General features: G+C 40.0%; 1 protein-coding gene across 1 annotated transcript in view; it reads right to left on the reverse strand.

Annotated features, from left to right (window-relative positions):
- Positions 1 to 23,912, reverse strand: part of dnah7 (dynein, axonemal, heavy chain 7) — a 130,552-nt gene that overhangs the window by 10,146 nt on the left and 96,494 nt on the right. The window contains exons 49-61 of the mRNA XM_030081275.1: positions 23,710 to 23,900; positions 21,344 to 21,477; positions 20,785 to 21,120; positions 17,818 to 17,944; positions 15,829 to 16,023; positions 9,066 to 9,158; positions 8,709 to 8,885; positions 8,343 to 8,504; positions 7,652 to 7,852; positions 7,127 to 7,288; positions 4,571 to 4,756; positions 3,071 to 3,208; positions 407 to 637 (exon numbers count right to left, since the gene is read on the reverse strand). Of these exons, the coding sequence (XP_029937135.1) occupies positions 407 to 637; positions 3,071 to 3,208; positions 4,571 to 4,756; positions 7,127 to 7,288; positions 7,652 to 7,852; positions 8,343 to 8,504; positions 8,709 to 8,885; positions 9,066 to 9,158; positions 15,829 to 16,023; positions 17,818 to 17,944; positions 20,785 to 21,120; positions 21,344 to 21,477; positions 23,710 to 23,900 (2,333 nt within the window). The remainder of the gene's footprint in view (positions 1 to 406; positions 638 to 3,070; positions 3,209 to 4,570; positions 4,757 to 7,126; positions 7,289 to 7,651; positions 7,853 to 8,342; positions 8,505 to 8,708; positions 8,886 to 9,065; positions 9,159 to 15,828; positions 16,024 to 17,817; positions 17,945 to 20,784; positions 21,121 to 21,343; positions 21,478 to 23,709; positions 23,901 to 23,912) is intronic.

Below are 23,912 nucleotides of genomic sequence, written 5' to 3' on the forward strand. Positions count from 1 at the left end.
AACTAATAGAAAGTGATTTTGGTAAACCAGTGCATTATTGGTTTCCTTCTCCAAAAGCCATTTAGAGTGCTTAGTTGAATTTTCAGAGTTGCCCCTATAATCATTCAGCATGGAGTGGGCCTACACTGCTGGAACATTGCTTTCACAGCTAAAGAAATGTAAAATCGATGAATAATTCATTATTTAAGTCTACTGTTTACCCAAAAACAAACCAATTTAAGGCAATTACAGTGCATTAGGCCATATATCATGCTATAAGTACCTGAACAATGAGTATCCTGGAAACAGCACTGGGAATGAGCCCTGAATCTAAACTACTCCCAACTCTGACGGCTGAAATGAAACATAATAATGTAATAACAACTTCTTTCACGTTACAGTTCTCTCTGCAAACTCCACTTTGTACCTTTATGGCCCTCTGAAGGTTAACACTGGAATCTCGGATGGTCCGGAGGAGGTTGTTGAAGCGTCCCATCTCCTGCACCAGCACCGTGTTCATGCTCTGATTGTAGCTGGTAGGGAAGCGTGTCATCACTGCCTCCAAATCAAAGTCTGCAGGCAGCTTGCTCAGGATGTCAGCAGCCACATCAAAGACCATGTCATCTGAGAATTTGGCATCTCCGCCTGAAGAACGGGACTGATCAGAGACAAAGAGCAAGGGAGGATGGATAAGGAGGGATGCAGATTGGTTTGACAGTTTAGGTTTTTCTTTTTTTTTTTTGGAAATTAGCTTTTGCTGTCTGACTTGTCACATTATCCACTCTCTTTTTTAGGACTCCTTTCCAATGGTGCCATTTTATCTGTGGAAAAAAAAAAGAATTTTACAGTATTTATCTTTCATTTTGTCTTTATCAAATTACTTTTGCTTATTTTTAATCATCTTTGTCACATCAATTTGGAATTTCAAGTTCATGTTTTTAGGCTTTTCTTGAAATGACATGGAATACCACAGTCATATCAGTTTCTGCTTAATTGTACCTTTCATACCTCTTCAACCAGGAGAGTGATTTTAGCATAGCCTACAGCCACCTCTGTAACACTCTGATGAATTGGCCCTGAATTTCTACCTCCCGTGAACTCCCACAGGCCGACATGCACGCTGCACACACACAAAATAACACGATGAGATGATGAGCAAGCTTTGCACATTTTCCCCCGGTTCCTCTGCCCGAGAAAAAAACTAACAACAGCTTCTGTGACTACGATATTCATTCATGTGTGTTTCTTCTCCTTTCCCCCTCCAACCAACTTGCAGTATTTATGTACTTGATGCTCAGTCACAAGCCAATGGTAATGGATAATCATTGGCTAATGGCATTGGGGTTACAGTAGGGGAATGACAAATAGTTGTTTCATTCCACTTGAAGTGTCTCTGTGTTTATCGGTCATTGAGACTGATGGGACTGTATTAGATGCTAATAAAGTTCACACATGACTGAAGCCAGTATTAATCTTGGTAAACACTGTATATGAATCAATGCCAGGCTCTGTTGAGCTCTAATTTTAACTTGTGAAGTCTAAGTGGGCAATGCCTCTGGAGTTATTTTTCTTTTTGTTTGCAGCAGCCGAGGTCTGTATCCATTTGAACATGCTTTTGATGTGGTGAGATGGCATACATAGACTAGTAGTTGAGAGAGATTGACTCAGCGGTTTGAATGAGTGAAAATGAGAGTTACAGCAAGTTTATGTGTCCACACAAGACACCCGGATCTGCCCCTACAACAGCTGAGCTTATTAAACCTCAGTTCTTTTGGAAATTCAGACAAGTTAAGCTTCTGGCTCCTGTAACTTTCTGCTATGTGAGACGCACTGCACTGTATCTTAAATAAATGTATAGATAAATAAAGATCCACTTCCTTCTTTGCAGGAGAGGCAGCACTTCTGTCATCTTTGAGTTGGTTTTGATGTGTTGTTTTACTTTTTTTTTCCAGCAGGAGACATGTGGTGCTGGGTAATGGTAAGATGTAATTCTCAGCAAGCTAACCTGGGCTAACTTTACAGAGCTGAGATTTAATGAGCGAGGATCACAGAACTGTGAGTCACACTGTGTCTCTTTGCAGTGTCAAAGAAAGACAACTTACCATGACAGAATTCTTTTTTTGTTGTTCCTTCAGATATGTCTCTACAAACAACTGAAATATTAATTAGATTTTCTTTTTTTCTCTTTAATCAATGTTGCATGCTACAATTTAATGGATGGCAATCAAATATTAAAGGCTGGCAAGGATACTGATAAAAAAAAGGTTGGAGACCTAAAGGAAGGATGCGGGAGGACATTGACGAAGCCGTGTGTGTTTGTGCATGTGCAAATTTATATTCAAGTGCTAATTCAGGTGTCTCACTGCTATGCGTGTATTAGGCTCTTGTGTGTGCATGTGTGTGTTTTTGTTTTGTGTTTGTACATGCATGCCATTTGAAAATCTACCAAGCAAATTAATGACATGTCCCATTGAGCATCTAGGACGCTGGCCAAGGGGAGGTGCGCTAGTTTGGGAGGCATCCCAGGTCTCCTAGCACTGAAAGTCACTGCGGATATAACTTTTCCTGTTTCAGCTGGACCCTGGCCAGGCCACAACGCTTCTTCACCATGGATGTGCTTTTTTTTTTTTTTTTTTTTGGAAACCAAGATTTCAGGTTCTTTGGTCACATATCTCCGGGTCATTTCCATTAAGAAGTTACTGCTTTGTGGATGACATTCCTGTTATTGTTTGGCTTGGTACTATGGCAGTGGAGCAGGCCCAACGTTGAAGTGCTGATGAGTGAAGTACTGCTGTGCCATAGAGAAAGACAGTTATGAGATTAAAATAAGTGCATCCAAATCTTAGCGGGAACCTTTGAATTTGATGACTGCTAGGCTCCATGTCACAATGTGTTGGTAATAGCTTTGTCCTCAAATATTCCTTACTATTTATGTGTCTGATTTTGGAGAGATGGATGTCAATACAAATGTGGATATGTGTGCACGTGTACAAATGTGCATTTATTAGTTATCAACTAACAGCAAATCAATTTGGTGTGTTCTTTGGTCTGTCCAAGTGACCGTGCCGGACTCAGCCATCCGGATGTTTACCTGTGTGAGCAAGATGCTGTCGAACAGTAGTTGGGTCTCAGTCTGATCCTTGGTGATATCTGCGTTGGCGTTCATGCCGAAAATCTCCGGTGATGGGTTGAGTGGCAGCAACTTGGTGTATTCTATGTAGCTGTTGTACTGCAAAGGGGAGGCAAAACCAGAGGGAGGTGAAGAGGGTGGAGTAGTGGAATAATCTTTAACGCAACACCAGGAAACATCCCGAGTAATAATGTTCACTGAAAAACAAGTCGACCCCTTAGATTGCTGACATTTATAATAATGACTTTGTAAATGTGAGTTTATGAATAAAAGATGTTGTTGGAGGGGGGTGCAGCAATGGGAGAGAAAATGCCAAATAAAATGGAGTGTACCGTAGATTGCACTTGTGTTCACAAATACATCAAACCGCAGTGATGGCGGTGGCCCGCTGTGCCTTGTTACACACATTTTATCTCCTAATGACTTTTAAAAGGTAGCTCAAAGAAAGTGCTAAGCAATTGTGTGAGTAATTTAATATACTTTGTCTTTAAAAAATACACATCAAAATTAGTTTCTTAAGTTAGTCTTTCACTTTTAAGGCTGCAATACAAGGGGTAACTGATGGGCCAAAGGCAAGGATTGTTTCAAGCACCACTGTTTAATTAAAGGAAAATCATATTGTGGGGAAATATTTAAAAAAATGTATGAACCTGTGTCTCACTTCATTATTTGTCACTGGAAGCATCTACCAAAAATCTGCCTTGTCACCTCTGAATTACCACCCATAGACACAATGTATGCTGTTTGTCATCGCTACATTAAGGCCATTAAAGCCCAGCACATGACTGAGAAAAAATTGTCTAAGTCGGTCTCTTTCACAATATATTATCTCTGGTAATCGGTCATTATGAGTGACAAGACCCAGTGTGACAGAAGCCCAAGTTATAATGAATCTATACTGGCTGAAATTAAAGTAACAGACATGTTACTGCATAGATGGTGATCAAATAATATGAATGGCTCTTAATGCCTACCCGACAATTAAAACAGAGGTTGGTTTGCTTTTTTATCTTGTTTCCTTAATTAACATCAAATTTAACTACATGACTCAGGGAAGGGAATATGCCATCCATAATTTTTTTTCAGCATATCATAATATATGTGTTCAAAACAGTCATGGTGGTTATAAAGACTAATAACCCTAACCCTGATATATGAACAATGCATATACAGTGAAAGCAAAAATTAGGAAGAAAGGTACCCCTGCACCATGATAATGGCTACGGCACTCATTTGTAAAGCTAAAATTAGGATTAATGAAAAGCTCACCTTGATATCAGTTAAAATGATTTTCATCACATTTCTACAACATGTCAAAAGCTCAAAGTATCATTACTTTACAAAGTATGAATACTGTAGGCATTATTTTAATGTGTTTTTTATATTACTTAGAATGGTGGTGCAATGGAATCCCAGATAAAGCCAAAGAACAGGTCTGCAACTGAGGCACTGCATTCTTACATCACCATCTGCTGGTGCATAGTAAAGCCCACTGGGGTCAAACTTGTAGTCGGAGTCATCAATGATCTTTGGGGTGTAAAAGATTGAGAGGATGGTGCGCAGCGTCCGTCTATCCCAGTCATCTGTCACACGCCCTCCATAGTTACATTCACCAGTCATATAGCGGAGGGCATCAAAGGGTACATCCTGCCAGAGGAGGAAATCATGCATTTATCATGGAGACCACATCAAGGATCATATTATTAACAAAACTAGCTTGAATTCACTTCAGGACATGGAGAGAAAAAAGGAGGTCCTGGTGGGATGCAGGGTCGGGTGTTTGTTCCCATGGCATTTCTGCAGAAGGGGGTGGATTTCACTTGCAAATTCAGCTACAGACAGGTTACAAGAGGAAAATGTCAGTGCATTCAAAAAAGATACTCTTGATGGGTTTTCTGCTACTTTGTTTTGGAGCTGCAGAGGAGGGATCGGGGGCGATGGAGGGTTAGAGCACTTTCAGTGGTTGGAAAAATGTCAAGAGGGTATTTGAATATGACTGATGAAAAGGACACTTGAGTTAAGAGGAAGCCACTTGTAAAATGTCAGAATGCATGTTATGGGTTTAGGTGTTCTATATACAGAGTGGATGCAGTGTGTGTTTGTATGTGAGCGAGATAGTATGAGTGTGTGTGTGAGAAAAATACTAGGTTTATATGTGCTAATGTAAAGTAAGTATGACAGAATGCTGTTTTTACTCACTAACCTACAGAATGTACATACCCACAGTATATGTGTCATGACATGTCTATTTATGTGGCTTGGCAAATGTATTTGTGAGTGAACCATATAGGTATGTTGTGTATGGTAGCCTATGTGAAGTATGTCTGTGTATGCATGCATGTGTACATTAGCTAAGTACAATGAAGCAATGCATGTTTTCCTTGATTTTAGAAAGGGCTTTGATACTTGATAATGTTCTTTTATCAAGATGTGCAACCTTCCTCTGCTGAGGCCCTAACATGGGTGGGGTCATAGGTACAAAGGAACAGTGTGCTAAATGTCAGGTGCTCATTTTTTCAAACTGTACAACTGGAGTTCCACCAGGACCAATACTTGGACCAGTTTTATTTAGTTTATACATTAATTACCTTCCTTTGACCTGTCCAAAAGTTCACATCAAGATGTATTCAAAAAGACTTCCAGAGGTATTAAAGTCAGTTAAATTAATTTTAGGGTGCTTTCAGACCTGTGGCCCGTTTGCTTTGTTCCTATTCAGGGGCTAAATCGATTCAGTTGTTTCGTTTTTCGTTTGGGGCGTTTGTGTTCACAGGGCAACCGTCTGTAGCGGTTCAAAGCTGTAAACAAATGCCATGCACGAACCAACTGTTTTCTCATTGGTCAGAAATTACCCCAAAAGAAGAAGTTTCCTCTTCCGTTCTTACCCTGGGAAAAACAAAAACCATGGAACATCTTCAGCGTGTGTGGCTAGTTTGTTTCTGTGTTTCTCTGTGGTTAATGCACCAGTGTTCTGTAACCGAGGAAAACATCCACTTCTACTGGAAATCAAGACTGCGCAGGGAAAATAATATCATACTGCATCTACTAAGAAGAAGACGTGCAGCGACAAGGAATCGCCGACGAAGATGGGCTCTGATGCTTGCACAATCCACAAACCACAGTTATGAGTGAGTTGTGTCGGTTGCACCCTTAGATACATCAGACATAGCTTCTGTTTAACTGTTTATGCATTCAATGATTTTCTCAATCATCTTACTGCACTACAAGCTGGGCCCAAACTCTTTAAACAGTCTGTTTAAATTATTGATAAAACCAAGGACCTCTCATCATTGTATGATTATTCAAAACTATAATTTACTGAATTTTGATGTTTTTCAGATATAACTTCTTAGCTAACTCAACTATTGTATTGTAAATTAATACATGAAACTAAACTTAAAAATGGTATTACAATCAAGCTATTTCCTGAATAATAATTGTCTCCAATCCATTACATTTATGTTTAGAATAACTTAGACAATTAACTTTTAGGTCACTTGACAAAAATAGGCCATGCACACTCTACTATAGTCCATTAGAAAGAGCCAAGTTATTTCTGTATGAGACTTAGAAACAGGCAAAAATCATTGCTTCTGCTTGTTGCACGTTATACACAGCAGAACGCTTTTTACTATAACATACCATGGAGGACACTACCTTGTTGTCAACAGGCCACAGTAAGGCCTAAATCGTCACCACATGACAATTTTTTTTTTTACCATCCAAGCAGATTCTTAGGACTTCCAAATGATGACTTGCTATCTGAATCGCAGACCAGAAAAACAAGCTGAAAACTAAATTCACCTGAATTTGGCTGGTATTGGGTGTTAGTTTCCCAATTGTACTGCATTTAGATGCTGGTGATACTCCAATATCAATGACTGATTGTAAGCCCAAACAAAAATTAATAAAAAAAAAAATGGTATTAATTAGCTAAGAAATTAAGAAAAATTCAAATAAAATTAAAATGAACACCATCTAATAAGTCCACAGTTACTGGTGCATCCCTAGAGTCCCTACCTGGTACTGTTCGAGGAACATGTGTAGCTGCTGCACAGAGATGCGGAGGTCAGTCTCATTGAACTCATAGGGAATGTTCCAGCCCAAAGGTCCAAACTTCCTCCTCTCTTGGATTAGAGCATGGAAGAAGCACAGGCCATATAGCAGTTTCTTGAACACAGCCTGAAGAGTGGAAACACATACATACACAACCACACACATACAAAAAAACAAAACAAAACTGGTGATCAAAGCATAAAGGGAGGCCATGGTGCATGAGAAACAGTAGTAGCCATTTCTTCAAAAACAAACACACATTGAAATACACAGTAGGAGTAGAAACAAACACAGAGCAACACAAGACACCCAGTGGCGTAGGCGTGATGAATGACAACAAACACAACTAAATTCAATTTGTACAGAGTAAGAACTTGTGCAGCAAGCAGGTGCACTACAATATAAATACACACACACACACACACACACACACACACACACACACACCTATCCAAATACACACACACAGACACACATAGGCAGACCGACCGACTTGCTGCAGCTGCCAAAGAACTCAGGGTCAGAGATGGGGTCCATTAGGAAGGAACGCGCAATGTTGGCTCGGAGGCCCTTTGGGGCCTCGTTGGTTATCTTGACCCCATTCTGGAGCACAGTCACAGGGAAGGTGGGAGACGGGTAGCTAGTCAACCACAGCCTGAAGTCTGGGTGTGTAGTGTCTGGGTCCAGCTCCTGTTCAGAGGCACAAGGACCAAGTAATAAGGTTACTTCTTTTGAAAATAATGTAACTGAGTAACTGAGTAATGACAGAGTTGAAATGATTACCAAAAAGAGAGATCACATGGTAGAGGCCATAGCTGTAGCTTGTCATGCAGTACACCAGGACAAAATGAAAAAATGCCATCAAAGTTTTAACATTATTTATACTGGCCTAATTAAACATTTTTTAAAATTGTCTCAGTCTATAAATATTTATTTAGAGAATTAATTCAAACAATTGTGTTGCAAAACACCTTTTTGCACAGCAGGATCATTTTGAAACTGGCTTTACAATTATATCAGCTTCCTTTTAAGCAATTGAGTCCATTTGTTGTAATTGTACTTTAAATACAGGACAGAAACACAACAACAGACAGCCTCAAAGTGATCACATGTTAGCCACCTGCCATGTGGCATTATTCAGTGTACCTATGTGTATTTCTCTGTCTGTTAGTACTCTGACCTCACAGATTCTCTCCAGTGTGGACATCCAGGAGGTGGCCAAGTGGCAGTTCTGTAGGACCACCCAGGTACCTTCCTTAATGCCTGTCTTAATCATCTCCATAGCAATTGGTCCCTGGCCTTGGCCCAGAGAGAGGGAAGTCAGCTTGTTACCACTGAAACCCTAAGGGGTAAAGAAAAAAAAAAAAAAATTCGCACATATGTAGTTGTATGCTAATGAAGATAGGTTTAATCAGTCCCTGTTCCCATATTTTCCAATCCTGTTCCCATATTCTGAAAAAGTGTATGGCAGCCCTGAGAATTTCATTGTTAGTTTGTAGACACAGTGGGATTCAAAGCTCTGAAAAGTTCTCAGATATCTTCATACCTTTTCATCTCCGAACTTGAGCAAAGCAGCCATGGGATCTGAGCCAGGGGAGAGGATAAATATGAGGGGAGCACAGCAGTGGCTATCCATGAAGGCCTTGCCAAGGTTGAAAGGTGGAACCTCGATAAAGGGACGACCCAAGTTGTCTGACACAAACTCCTGCACCATGGGAATTATCTAATGGACAAAAGTCGTGTAGATGAGTGGGATAGAGTTTGTGCTTCGTTAGCCCCTGGCACTCATAAACTGATGTGTCTCCCTATTTTTCAACCTTGAGCCAACTGAGACATTGTGCAAAAGGGAGCATTTCATATTCTGATAGCCTAAAAATTTTTCAGAGCAGTGATGTGAACTGACCTTGTCTGGTCTGAGACAGCGAATCACAAGCATCTTCTGAAACTGGCCCAGCTTATCCTGCCACCCGACAGGGAAGGGAGTCTGGTGGGGGCTCTGAAGACACATATACACACATGCACACAACCAACTCATGCTCAAATCGTTCTATACACTCAGAGGAAGTAATTCAAACTCTCGATTATTACACATGATTTTGCATACATGACTCAATCTCGTGTGTGTGTGTGAGTGTATACACACTCACACACACACACACACACACACACACACACACACGCATATATATGTATATATATATATATATATATATATATATATATATATATATATATATATATATATATATATATATATATTTTGCATTAAGAATCACTCTTAGGTCTTCAAGTGCAATTTCTTTTAGTACAGTCACAGCCAAAATACTAAACAAATCGTAAAAAAGCATTTCCATAAAAAAAATTTTAAAAATTTTGAGTATTGGGTCATTTTGGTACCAGTGATGAAGGTTGTTCTTTTTATTAAAAGACACAATTTTTGTTGCCAATCTTTGTGTCTATATAAAGCCAGCACATTTGAAAGTTCTTCTGACACAAAAATGGCTAAAACAAGGAACCTAACGCAGGAAACACGCCTGAAGATAAAGATTCTCAGCCAGGAAGGGTACAGCTGCCGCCAGATAGCCAGGAAGCGCAGATGCAGTCCTTCAGCAGTTGGATACATTCTGCAGAAATACAGACGAACCAACAGCTTGGAAGACAAACCAAGATCTGGGCGTCCAAGGGTTTCTTCAGCAAGAAATGACCGTATCCTGATCTGCATGTGCAGGCAAAACCGCTGAATGACATCACAGGAGCTTCAGCAGCAGTGGTCAAACCAAACTGGTGTCCAGTGTTCCACCCGCACTGTACGTGGCCGACTTTTAGATCATGGCTTAAGGTCCTACAAGGCTATCAAGAAGCCCCTGATCAATGAGAGACAAGCTGTGTCCCAATTCAGGGTCTGCATCCTTTGAAGTCTGCATTTGAAGGCCGGTTACGTCACAACACTGCGCGAAGGCCTGTCCCAATTCATCCAAAGTCGAAGGATCCTTCAAATTTGCACTTCAAATGCGTCCAATGCCTCCTTTTCAGCCATTGGTAGCTGATTCGGAGGATGCACCGCGACTATCCGTCTCGGCGGGCTCCCGTATTCCAAGATGCTTTGAGTACTGCTGCTCAGTTGAAAAAAGTTAACTGAAATGGCTACGGCGGCATCTAGTATATGTAAATATTCAGATTTCACTATTATAAAATATTCGGTTTTTACTCATTTGAACATCCAACGCCATATATGTTAAACCAAAACCCCTTTCTTTACTGTTTTGTCTTGTCTGACGGAATCTTTCTGTCTCCGGAGTTTGTTGTCATGGGAACAGCGGTTATCCGACCAGGAAGTATTCCGAAGGCTAGACCATCCCATTTGGTTGACGGGGAGGACGCATCGTCCGACGTCCGGGTCCTCTGAAGGCCGCAGACTTCGGGGGACCCGGACATCGAAGGATGCAGACCCTGAATTGGGACACAGCTACAGAGGTTAGCCCGGCGTCGTTGGGCCCAGGCACACAAGAATTGGACAGCCAGGAATTGGAAGAAGATTCTGTGGTCAGAAGAATTTGTAAAGAATTTAGTTTTGTTAGTTTTTCTTGTAAACAATAAACAAAAAAATATAATTTGTATTTGTTTGTATCTATCTAATGCAGCCACACCTTTTTAAAACACAAATACAAACACAATCTATTATTCCACAAATACTTCATGATAATATTTGAGATTGTGTAAAATTTTAAGGGTGTCTGAAAACTTTTTTCCACCACTGTGTGTGTGTGTGTGTGTGTGTGTGTGTGTGTGTATATATATATATATATACACACACACACACACACACACACACACACATATATATATACATATATATATATATATGTGTGTGTGTGTGTGTGTGTGTGTGTGTGTGTGTGTTCAGTTCATATTGGCACTTCAATTTATTTACTGACCGCAACTGCAATAACCACTACAATTCATAACATTCTCTGGTATGGTCCCTACTGGTAAAAAAACCAAAACAAAACCAAAAAAAAACCCCATCAAATATCCTGCACTTACAGGCCTTTTTATTTCTTAGTCCATTTGACCATATGATCTAAATATATAAATATATTCATGTTATCTTTGTGTCAGTCATTCTGCTGGATATAAAGTGATATGCATCATCTTCATTCTGTTCAGTGACATCACTGTAACATACAACATACACATGCATTCAAGGCACATGCAGTTTTGCAACTGATTTTAAACCACTAAATGCTGCCAGTTCCAAAGTCTAGATTTATGCTCCCTCCCACCCTCTTCGCTCCGCCATCGAGTGGCGCCTGGTGCTGCTAGCACAACAAGCTACCAAACTCCATTTGATCTGCAGAGTCCCTGTCAGTCTTTAGGAGAAGGCTAAAAACCCAGCTCTTAAGGAAACACCTGCTCACCTAATGCACCATGCAAATTATGCGCTCTATATATTCCCATTCTATCCTGAATTGATCTTTGCTTGGTGGTGTATAAAAATTTCATATATCTGCCAAATGTGAATTGTAATTATAATTGTAATTGTAACTGTGATTGTAGATTTATGACCAGAGGTGATCACACCTTCACTAATGTGCCTTAAATTGAAATTAAATTGAAATTTGCCTATTTATATTTAGAGAAAATTAAGACTCATTTTCATTCTGACCGTTTCAGTGGCAACAACAGAAAGCTTATACAAGTACAGATGATCACAAATCATTAGAAGAAAAAAAAATCCACACTTGGAATGCAAGCTAGAGAACAGGAAATGGCAAGCCTGAGGAACAGCCTCAGACGGGTAGAGCAAAGGAGGAGGAATGATGCAGCTTGGTGGGCTGAGGCACAAGGATTTAAAGCTGCTCTTCCTCTAAAAACGCTCTGACAGAGTCCCAGAACCAAAAAGGATTCTCCTGCAGAGCTGAGGAGACATGGAAGAAAAGAGCAGGAGTACATGGAGCAGAAGTTAAAAAACGCAGTGGAGTGGGGAAAGGCCGTCTTTGAAGAAAGGAACAACGAGATTGCTCTTCTACGCCAGAGCCCTCAGAGGGAGCAGGACCGCGCTGCAGATGGAAGAAGTAAGGTAAGAGCTGAGAGAAAAAGGTGTGAGGACTGAGACTCTGATCATGGAGATGCAGACTCTGTCCTCTACCATTACTGCTCTGCAGCCACAGTCCTCCTCTCAGAAAGAGGATATGGAAGGTGAAGATGATGCAAACGTGCCAAGATAACGAGTATTCAACTTGCTAAATGCATCATCGACCAGCTGGTGGAAAATCAGAAAAGATGGGCCCAGTAGAAACTCAAATTCGAAGCTCAGATGACCTGTATACGTGAGACCTGGAGGAACCAGAAGGAGGTACTTCAACAAACTAGTGTGACTAAACTGGCAGAGGAGGCTAAGGAAAAATCTTCTGAGATTGAGTCTGCCAAGAAGGAAAATGGAGAACTGACCGCTCATGCTCTGTCCACCCAGCTGAATGAGAGAGAGGACAAGAGTGAGAGAGGTGAGAGAGAATGCAAATGACTGACACAACATTTAAACTTGATTTTCTGGAAGAAGGAGAAGGCAGCAGAAAAGTAACTGAGTGTCAGCTTTTAGCTGTACAGGGAACAAGGCTGGTCTGTATGGAAAGGCATCACTGAAAACAGACATTTTACTGGAATTACATCCATCTTAATTTATCATGTTCATAATGAACCATTAAAAAAAGATTAAATTCAAAACTAACTTGTAAAACAATTTGAAATTGATTGAATCGCTTGAAATGGATTGTGAGAGTTGCTGAACTTTAGATCGACCTTCCTGACACATTGGGGAATTTTGTTTCCTGAGAGTACACTGGAACGCTTCACCTCCTTCAAGGGCTGCCAACAGTGACCGTACCCGAATATTTGAGATTATTCTTTTACATTCATTTCAGTACTGGTCCCATTCGATTTCAAGCCGCTACATTCAATTTCATATTTGCCCCTTCCAATTACTAATTGTTTTTAATTCATCAGTTGATTATGGGCAAATAAAGTGATATGTATGTAATGAAAAACATCTGTGCTGGCACTGATTTCTCTTTATACAGCTGCTTTATCCTGCAAGCTTCAGTCAGCCAACCAGTCAGCCACCTTCTCTTCAAAACTTTCAACCCATCAGTCACTCAGCATCTCTTTGAACCAGTTAGCCTGCCAGTCAGCCAAGCAGTCAACCAACTCATCAGTGTTTACTTTTGTGACAGGCTGGCAATTGGCCAGCCTACCAGTGTCTCCAAACAGGCAAGCAGTAAGCCAGCAAACCAATCAGCCATCTGATCAGAAAATAAGTCAATCTAATCAGTTTCTCTTCCAGTCAGTCACCCAACCAGCAAGTCAACCAGTGTCTTCTGCAAGCCTGTCAGCCAGTGTTTTTGTTTTATAGTGAAAACAAGCAGGTGCTCAGCCAGCCAACCAGTTAGCCCATTGGTTAGTTGTTGTCTCCTTTTATGAGGAAACCAGGTTGGCTCTAAGAGAGAGAACCAGCCAACTGAATTATCAGCCAGCAAGTCAGCCAATGTCTCTTCCAACCAGTCAGCCAACCAGCAAGTCAACCAGTGTCCACTTTTCATAATATGAACAGGCAGGCCCTCAGTCTAAACAGTCAGCCAGCCAACCGATCAAACAGTGTCTTTTTCAGTCAGCCAAAGTCAGCCAAAAGTTCATCTTCTTAGTCAGTCAGTTAGCAACAGCAGCTGAATCTTTTCTCTTTCATAAATATTTATTTTGATTTCTTTGATGTAAAATAAATTGTAAATACATCAGTTTCCTTGTATTTTGATTGCTGTGAAGAGTTGATGAATTAGAAAGATCAAAATGTGGTCCAGATTGCAGCAGAGGAAAAAACAGTAAACAGTCCCATCAGTAAAAATGGCTGCTAGTACCAGCTCATCTCACTTTTAGCAACAGGAAATTTTCTAAAGAAATTAGACAGTTACAATGTGTGTACTGCTAGCATATTAGTCATTTTGCAATACACAATTGTGACACACAATGCTGCCTAAACTGATAATAAACAAATTAGGAATATTGAAATATTCTGTTTATGAGCTGCATGTAGCCTTTTACAAAGACCAAGGTAAACCCATATCCCTATAAGAAAAAAAAAAAAAAAAAAAAAAATGCTAGCTGAGATACGCCAACATTAAACTACCTGTGGTATATTTTGGCATGCATACACTATATCCTGTTTTTTGTTGCGATAATAAAATACAAGCAAGACAGAGAAGGAGGTGATCTGAAGAGCTACACGGATGACTACTTGCTATTTTTTAAATGCTGTTTGTAATAAGGGAATTCACAGTCATTTTCATTAATCAGGCAAGATGCTGCCTTGAGGGGATCGGCCTGTGCCACTGTATAATCAGGTTAGCCAGTGATGTAATGGAAACACCTTTGCATCAAAGTTGTTTTTTTTTTATTATTTTTGGAAGGGGTGGGGGCAGGGGTAACATTTTATTAACCTGAAGCAAGATTGAGCAACACGATCACGCAATAAGAGAGGCAATCTATGATGTGTATGGGCAAGAGAGTAAAGGAAGGAAGAGACAGAAAAAATATTAGAGGGAGAAGAGGCTAAGAAGGAGAGCATCAGGAAGAGAAGAAAGAGAAGAAAGGACCAGAGAAATAGAGTGAGCAAGAAGGAAGGGAGTAAGGAAAGAGAAGAACAAGGAAAGAAAAACAGAGGAAAAAAGAGGGGAAAAGCCACTGAGTACTAGGAAACAGCAATATGTTTGGTTAATTTGTGTACTGGTTGAAGTGAGTGATAATACTGGGAACTTTCTGGTGTTATTTTCCATTGGTTCACTAACAGAATTTGGACTATGTTTGTTGGCAGGTGCTTTGAGATGGACACACCTATTTAAGATCTCCAGTGGATTCTTTGTGTGGGTGCAAGTGCCTGAGTACTTGATTGAACAGCTGTTCTTGCATAAATAAATGTAAATTGTGCAAGTGGAACAAACTAGACTTAATCAGATAAAAATCTTATGTCTGATTCTATTGATTGCAATTCGGAGATGGTGTGTGTGTGTGTGTGTGTGTGTGTGTGTGTGTGTGTGTCTGCAAATATACAGCAACAGCACAGGCATGTCAGTGTGTCTTTGATTGAACAGCTGTTCTTGCATCTAGATTGAATAGGTGTGACTTGCACGACTGGAGCAAACTAAATTGAATTAGATAGAAGAGCAATGTCTGATTCCATTGTTTGTAATTGTAAGATGGGGAGCATGAGTGTGTGCATGTGTATTGTCATCCATGCATGACAGCCTGTCAGGCTGTCAGACTGACAACAAACTGTTTCTCTCATTAGGGATAACAGCTCATTTTTATTTATTTTTTTATAGATTAACAAATTATTGCTCCCTACAGTGAGTCGGTTTGGTATTTAATTTAATGACATGCTTTGTGTACAAGATGAATTCATAGTGTAGACGTGGGCATTGACCCCTCTGTTCTACTCCATGCTTGCAAGCACCCAAGCTCCCCATCTTCTTGAAAAAATCAGAGAACAACCAAACGGGGTAGCATTCCACTTTGACTCACTCATCTTCATTAACACCAAAACACATATACCGTCCAGACACACCCAACCCTGTTGGTGCCACCTACACACACCAGCTAGTCAGTCTGTAAACACTCACAGGGCTGTCGTAGACCACCTTCCACTCATTTTTACGGCGAACCATGTCATGACGTAGACCTTTGAAACGTTCCATCTGATCCAGGCGGCAGAACTCATCCCAGGACTTCTTGGGGAGCCAGGTGAAGGGATTGGAATGGGGGTTGTCCAGACCCACACCACCTGTCAGCAGGAAGCGCCACTCCCCCTCATCCACCTAGTAAAGGGAAAAATGTTTGAAAAAAACAAAAAAAAAAACAATCATCTCTGTATAAGAATGAATGAATGAATGAATGAATGAATGCTTTATTTCGAACATGTGCGGCTAACACAAGAAGTAAACTGAAAAAACAAACAAGGAAACAAAGCCCATGAGAATAGTCAAAACAACAATAGTCAAAACAACAATAATAATATGAACCCAACATGTCCGAAAAGGAGTAGGATGAAGCATAAGCTTATTTAAACCTACCCCTTCTCCACTACTCAATTACGATCAGTCTGCCCAAACATACATATTTACATACATACATATTTACACAAAATAGAAAATAGTAAATAAAGAGTAAATAAACAAAAACATAAGTCATTTATGAAAACACCTGATTGTTAAAGCCCTTCTTCTTCCCTGTACCTCGTGAAAACCCTGTGTCTGTACCGCTTTTTAAACTGGGTCATGCTTGGACATTGCTTGAGCTCCACATCCAATCTGTTCCACAACCTCACTCCACAAACAGAAACACAAAAACATTTTAAAGTTGTACATGCTCACTGATGTTTTAAGTTGAACTCCCCCCTGAGATTATAACTTCCATCTCTGTTAAAAAACAATTTCTGAATATTTCCAGGAAGTAGATTGTTTATTGCTTTGTACATGATTTGTGCTGTTTGAAAATGAACCAGGTCAGTGAATTTTAATGTTTTCGATTTTAAGAATAGTGAATTTGTGTGATCTCTATAACCGGTATTATGAATTATTCTTATGGCTCTTTTCTGCAGTATGGATAGTGATTGTATTGCACATTTGTAAGTATTGCCCCAAACCTCTGCACAGTAATGTAAATATGGTAAGATCAGTGAACAGTATAGAATGTGGAGTGATTTGTGGTCCAGGATGTGTTTTGCTTTGCTCAGAACTGAACTGCTTCTTGACAGTTTGCATTGTACATGTTTTATATGAGACTTCCAGTTTATCATCAATTATTACCCCAAGAAACTTTTCGTATACTCTTTCAATATCCACCCCATTTACTTGTATCTGTACTTGTGTATTCTTATTACAATTGCCGAATAACATGAATTTGGTTTTACTTAAGTTTAATGATAATTTGTTTCTGTCAAACCACATTTTCAGTTTACACATTTCAGTAGTGATAATAAGTAATTCATGTAATTCATTCATGTAAATCCCCCCCCAGAACAAAAAATGCTAGTGTCATCTGCAAATAATACTAATTTTAATATTTTGGAAACTTTGCATATGTCATTTATATAGAGTATAAACAGTTTCAGACCTAATACTGACCCCTGGGGGACCAAGCATGACGATGAATGCTCCCCCAACTTCACAAATTGTTTTCTGTTGCTTAAATAACTTCTCACCCAGTGCAATACTAACCCCCTGATCCCATACTGTTCAGGTTTAGTGATTAATATGTTATGATTGATTGTGTCGAAAGCTTTTTTGAGATCTATGAATACTCCAACTGAATGCAGTTTGTGATCTATTGCGTTTGTGATTTGTTTCTGTTAATGCCAGTGATGTTGAACTGTTTGCTCTAAATCCGTATTGACCTCTGCATATAATTTTTCAATGGGTTTGGCAATCTTATGAAAATTTAAGCCTAAACATATGATACAGAACATAAATAGGGACTGATATAGAAAATCAAGTTCAGAAAAAAAAAAGATTTCTCAACTAAACACTCACTACCTAACCAATCTATCAACAGTATAGCATGTGTTCTCTTTTCATTCTTATGATTTAAGTATTGTGAGTGTGTGTTCTTACCAGTTTGTTGTGCATGAGCAGATTGACACTGAGGCAGAATGAAAAGAGCAGCTTGTCCTTCTCAAATAGTGAGCGACACACATTGACATAGAGTAAGTAGGTGAAGTGGTCTCTCAAGATTTGCAGTCTGGAGAACAAACACATACAAGTATGCATATGTTGCTGTATATTTGCAGACACACATACATACACACACACACACACACACACACAAGCACAAGCACAAACACAAACGCATGCAAAAACAATCATACATACACACATCATGTCATGATTAATATCTTTGTTAAGAGCTTGGCATTTCTTAAATAACCACTAGCCACTAATATACACGAATGTAATTAACATGGAAAACATCATCTATGGTTAATATACAACTTTTAAAAAGTAATCCATTTTCAAAATTTCCACTCTGCAACAAATTTGAGTACATTCAAGTAAATTTGAGTAAATTCAAGTGTGTAATGATTTATGTCTTAGCTTGAAGCTTGGCCTTTCTTAAATAAATAAATAAATGTTAGTATGAGGAAGTCAACTCAAATTTGAGACAGTAACATCTCATTCATGTTAATGTTTTATGTCCACAGTGATACCCAGAAATGTTACCATCATAGACATTATTATGAAAGAACATATACAGCCAAGCTGCACACTGACAGAATACCTATTTGATCACAAGCTATGCATGAATACTGCCTCTTCCCTGCTAGAAATTAGAAATTAGAATTAGCACTTGCAATGAGCAATCATGACAATAATCATAATTTTGAAGGCATTCAATTTACCAACACAATAATTCCATGAAAGATTTTGAGGGATATAACGATGTATACAATCAAGGGCTTACATTACTGCCATGCAAAGAGTACAAGAAACTTGTTCAAAATGATTACTGCTGTCAAATTGCTGTCTGGATTCAAAAACAAAGGAAGGTAGATGTTCACACATTTCTCTCTAAAATTTAGCATGATTGAACTATTAATGCAGTTTTGTGTTTGTAGGTACAATTTGAGCATGCCCATTAAGGATTTTGGCTGATGATACAGCTGGCCGGGCAGGCTGATTTGGCAGGTGCAAGATGCCAATTAGTGCAGAGAAAAAGTTACATACATCTCTACAGATATCAAAGGGACTTGCTAAATTATTATAAAATAACATTTTGTTCTTTGTTCTAAAAAAAGTTCTTTCTCTCTGCTTCTTTTTTTTTGTTCTATTTTTTCTTTCTTTCTTGTTTGATTTAGAGACCAATTTGCTTTTGAGAGTTCTGATCATTTTGATTGTTCTAACTGACACAGTGTGCCAATTTCCATTTAGAGTGACATGTCAGACAACAGCATGGCAACATTTTTTGAGAGTGAAAAAAAAGTCATGCATTTGCGTTCAGTTAACATGACACTCATAAGCTATCTCCAGGGTTCCTACAGGTTTCTTCAAGTTAAATTCAAGTCTTTTTAAGACCTTTTTAAGACCATTTATATCAAAAATTAATACCTATTTCTTGGCCTATTTCACAGCCCTACTGGCAAAGAAAAATTAACTCCTTGAATTTCGAGTGATCATTTATTCAACAAACAAAATAGCAATCCACAGTGCTCATGCAAAATGTGCTAGATCGACTCTAATGTTAGATGCGGTCGTAGCAGGAGGGGCTGAAGGAGCACTAGCAGCTAGCTGGCTAGCGTTAGCTGGTGGGAACCTGGCGCTGATTGAAGGAGTTAGATACCACTGTTAAATACAATTTAGTTTTAGTCTTAGTCTTGTGTCAAATGACTAGTTTTAGTCATATTTAGTCAACTTGTATTCTTTTTTGTTTAGTCACATTTTAGTCGACAAAAAGTCTTGGCATTTTACTCTAGTTTTAGCCGAAGAAAATCCAAAGTATTTTAGTCTAGTTTTAGTCGACTAAATTACAAAGTATTTTAGTCTAGTTTTAGTCAATAGTCTTTTTGTAGTCTTTGACCTGCATCATGTTGGCTTTTTTAATTTAACAATATGTTAAATTATTATTATTATTTTAAAAATGTAAATTACTTATCAAACAGACCTAACAATTCAGCTACCAATGAATGAGCAGTAGCCTAGCCTAATATGCATGTGATAACACTATTGAAAAATAAGCCAAAGTGATACCTCTTCTATGAATAGACAAGCAAACCAGTGTGCTGCTGTTAGCCAGAGAAAATCTACCGGAGTGGCAACTCTTCACTTTGTTACACAATCTATGTCAGTGCGCTGCTGTTTTAACTTTGTTCTCGCCGCGCTACGCTTCAGACAGCGCCAGTGTTTGTGTGCTCCTCACGCTCACACACACACACACACACACACACACACACACCCCGGCATGAGACACACACACACAGCAGCGCTAACGCGCATCCAATGAATGCACTTTTTGGATTGTAATTTAAAAGTCTATGACAAAAAAGAAAAATCTCCTGGTTCTCCCGATGTACAGTCCGGGACTGCGCCGGACGCCGGACAAGGCATTTAAATTCCGGACTGTCCGGCCTAAATCCGGACGTATGGCCACCCTACTTGTGTCTGCTGTAGCGCAAGGTCTTCAGTGATGTATTAATATTGGTTCCGCTGCTCTTTGTTTCCGTTATTTTATCAAAATAATCGTGGTTGACAAATGAAACGCTTGACGAGAAATGCGATATGGAGAAGTTACATACAGAACAAATTTTAAGACCTAGATATCAAAATTCAAGACTTTTTCAAGTCTTTTTAAGGTATTATTTCCAAATTCATAAATTCAATGCTTTTAAGACTTTTTAAGACCCCGCGGGAACCCTGTATCTCTCATGGTTGCAATATTCTTTTCACTAGTTTACAAGCTATTTATGATTATTAGAGTGTAAAAGAACCTACAGTCAATGCTTGATAACCTGCCAGAGTGGCTAGTAGAGTAGAATAATGTAACTGGTATTTGGTAGTTAGCTGGTTTTGCTTCTCTGCCCTGCTTACCTCTGCTCCAGGACATCGCTCTTGTCGGAGTTGTCAATGGAGCTGATGAAGAGGTTGATAAACCAGGTGAGGGAGTACTGGTACATGGGCTCAATGTTAGCCAGGTCAGCAATGGAGAAGAACAGGATGGCTGAGTGGACGGCAATAGGTGTGTAGCCCATGCGGGTCTCATCAATCTTCACCTCTGTTACCTCAGCGATGGCCTGCTTCCTTGAGATTTCATTGGCAAGTATCTTGGAGGAGGAGAGCATCTTTACGGCCGTCTCATCCTCCAAAATGTTATCCTCAGAGGAGGAGAGCACCTCCAGGATCTTGTCCTCGATCTCCTTCAGTTGTCTGCCACAAGACAAGGAGGATTAGCCCAGTTTCTGCACTGAGGAAGGAGACATTTTCATCTCTTCCTTTTCTTTGAGGCAGAAGAAATGTGAGGGTGAGGGCGATGAGTGTAAGCAGTCCAATAGTTGCCCTGTGACTATGATTATAACTTTGTGCAAATATACAGTCCATTTCTTCTTTAATTAGTGCAGATAATATTTGACCCAGATATGGTGTGCATTACCTCTTATTCTCTGCTCCCTGCAGGATGAGTGCCTGTTTCTCCTCCTCCAGGTCGGGCCTCTCTCGTGCCACCACAATACCCAGCAGTTGATCCTGCATGCCCTCTAGGGTGATCATGAAGTTCAACAGGGTCACCTACATCACAGGGTGAGGCACACACAGACACGCACAGACAGACAGACAGACAGACACACGCACACGCACACGCACACACACACACACAGTGCAAATAATAAATATTTCATGGCAATGTGTGTATGTATGCATACATGTGTGTGTCTCTCTGTGTTGAGCCCCACCCCTACACCATGCGAGCTCTCAGACATTAAAGTGCAGCACTTTTATTGTATAGTGTTGATAATCTTGGCTTTAGTGCTGCACTCCGCACTTCCCTTCTATCCAATCAATAATGACTGCTCTGGCCTTGGCAAGGTACAGGTAGGATGCATTTACTCTTTTCCTCTCTGTGAAAAGTGCTGCTACTGGGAGTGAAGGAGTGTGTCTTTACCACAGCCTTAGTCATCATGATCTGCACTTTCCCAGAGGTTAAAAGCCTATATCTGGTATCTACTCTCCGCCTTAATAAACGAGTGCACTTCACCAGGGCCTAATTCCATTTCTATTGATGCAACAGGCCCACTCAGCTGGTGGTAAAGACTCAGAGCTCATATAAATCTCCCATTTGGAGTTTTCACACATACACCCACCTTCTATGCTTCTCTTCCTTTTTTGAGCTCCATAGGCCAGGTTTACGAGGGGCTTGCCCTCTTGTATTTGAAAGTATTGCATTTCAAATTGGGCTCAGAGGGAATAATGGTAACCTCATGGAAGTATGTACTGTTGGCAAAAAAAACCCTGGGTGAAAAAAGGATTGAGCCTGTTGTGAAAAATGAGTTGAATCTATCTAACAGCTGCCTATAAAGAGCAGAGCCCCACAAATAGATGCTTGAAATGCGATCCTCAGTAATGCCCTTCCAACCCCTCGCCTCTCTATAATGTAATTTTCTTTAATGCATCTTTTCTTGGAATAGTTTTTTATTCTATGACTGTGCTCCATGGAGGAGCTGGTGTTTAAAAGGAACATTATTGAATAATGTGTTGCTTGGGTAAAAGTGTACTGTCATTTGAGAAGGATGTCCCTTTGCAGTGAGAAGCAACAAGCTAAACCAGGGATCATAAAAAACATCCTCTACTTTGGGAAAAAAGGGCTGCAACAATTCTTCAGGGCAAGGACCATTTTGCTATTTAGTTCCAACTTTACATAAAAAACACCCATCTCAGATGGAGTGCACCACATTTTGACTGATCGGGCCTATTACAGTAATAACTTCTCCCTCTCCAAAATGGCCTATAATGGTCTAAACTATGGGCTGCAGTATTTAAAGAGAAAAAAATAGTGCCTCACATGACATTCTCACTTCAGTAACACTGTAAGGTCTCACAGCTTCTCAGTTCTATCATTCTGACCTAATAACAATCATTACTGAATAGCGCACCAAACTAGGTTAACTGCTGCTATTAGGTCTGATGAAAATAATATTTTGAAGGCAGAGGAGTGCAGTTAGCTGCGTTGGTTCCCCTGGGAGCCTGTATTCTGTTATTCTCCTCTGTGTTGGCAGCAGCACTGGTGGGAGATACATCTATCCTCTGCTGCGGTGGGACTGAATAGTACCAGCTCCATCTGCGCGCTGGGGAGGGCGGAGGAAGCATGAAGGAGTGTGGAAGGCTCATTAGAACAGCTCTGGCACCTGCTGCAAACACTCGCGGCGTGTGGCTACTGTCAGGAAATGTTCCCACTGAACAGTCATACTAAGCCAAGAATGGGGAGAGACAGAGAGGGAACCCGGCTGAAGTCAAACGGCAGCACAGCTTGTCAACTTAAAAGCTGTGTGTGCCTGTATGGTTGTCTGGCTGGCTTTTGGGTTTCAATAGCTTGTGTGAGTGACATGGGGTGGAAAACAGAGGTTGCAGTATTGGGGTATGGGGACACATTCATTGTGTTGACCAGGTCTGTTTCTGCATTTCTCTGAGTACCCTTTTGTTTAGATATCTTCCCAAATTGTTGGATAGATTGATGACAGAGAACGTGAACCAGGAAATTACACTGGAAATATAGACCTAGAAAGGTTTTAGGAACTGATATGTGTGCAGGATGTTAAAAAGTGATAGCTTTGCTGTCATAACCTTTGTTATTGACCTCAACAGTTCCCTAAAATATCTTCAATGTGCCAAATGTTCACATGTTAACATTTAAATGAGGCTAAAATTGATATTCTGTAGTGTTCAGTGTGCAGATGTGTGAAGACTGAAACAGATCATTGCATCTTCTGTATTGTACAAAAACTTTTGCAATAGTTTCCCAGTTACCTTGACAGAGGTCTCTGGCAGGTAGTGGGGGTTGCGTAGTTTGGTAGTAATGTAGAAGCGGAAGTCAGGGGCATATTCAATGGTGGAGTCTCCCAGGCGTATGCACATGGAACCACCTTGTTTAAAGGTCTGTTTCAGCAGCAGAGGCTCCAGGATGGGGTCCAGCTCCTCACCAATGTTCTCCAACAGCACTACAAGAGGAT

This window comes from Myripristis murdjan, chromosome 21 (assembly GCF_902150065.1).
Source record: "Myripristis murdjan chromosome 21, fMyrMur1.1, whole genome shotgun sequence".
Taxonomy (NCBI): domain Eukaryota; kingdom Metazoa; phylum Chordata; class Actinopteri; order Holocentriformes; family Holocentridae; genus Myripristis; species Myripristis murdjan.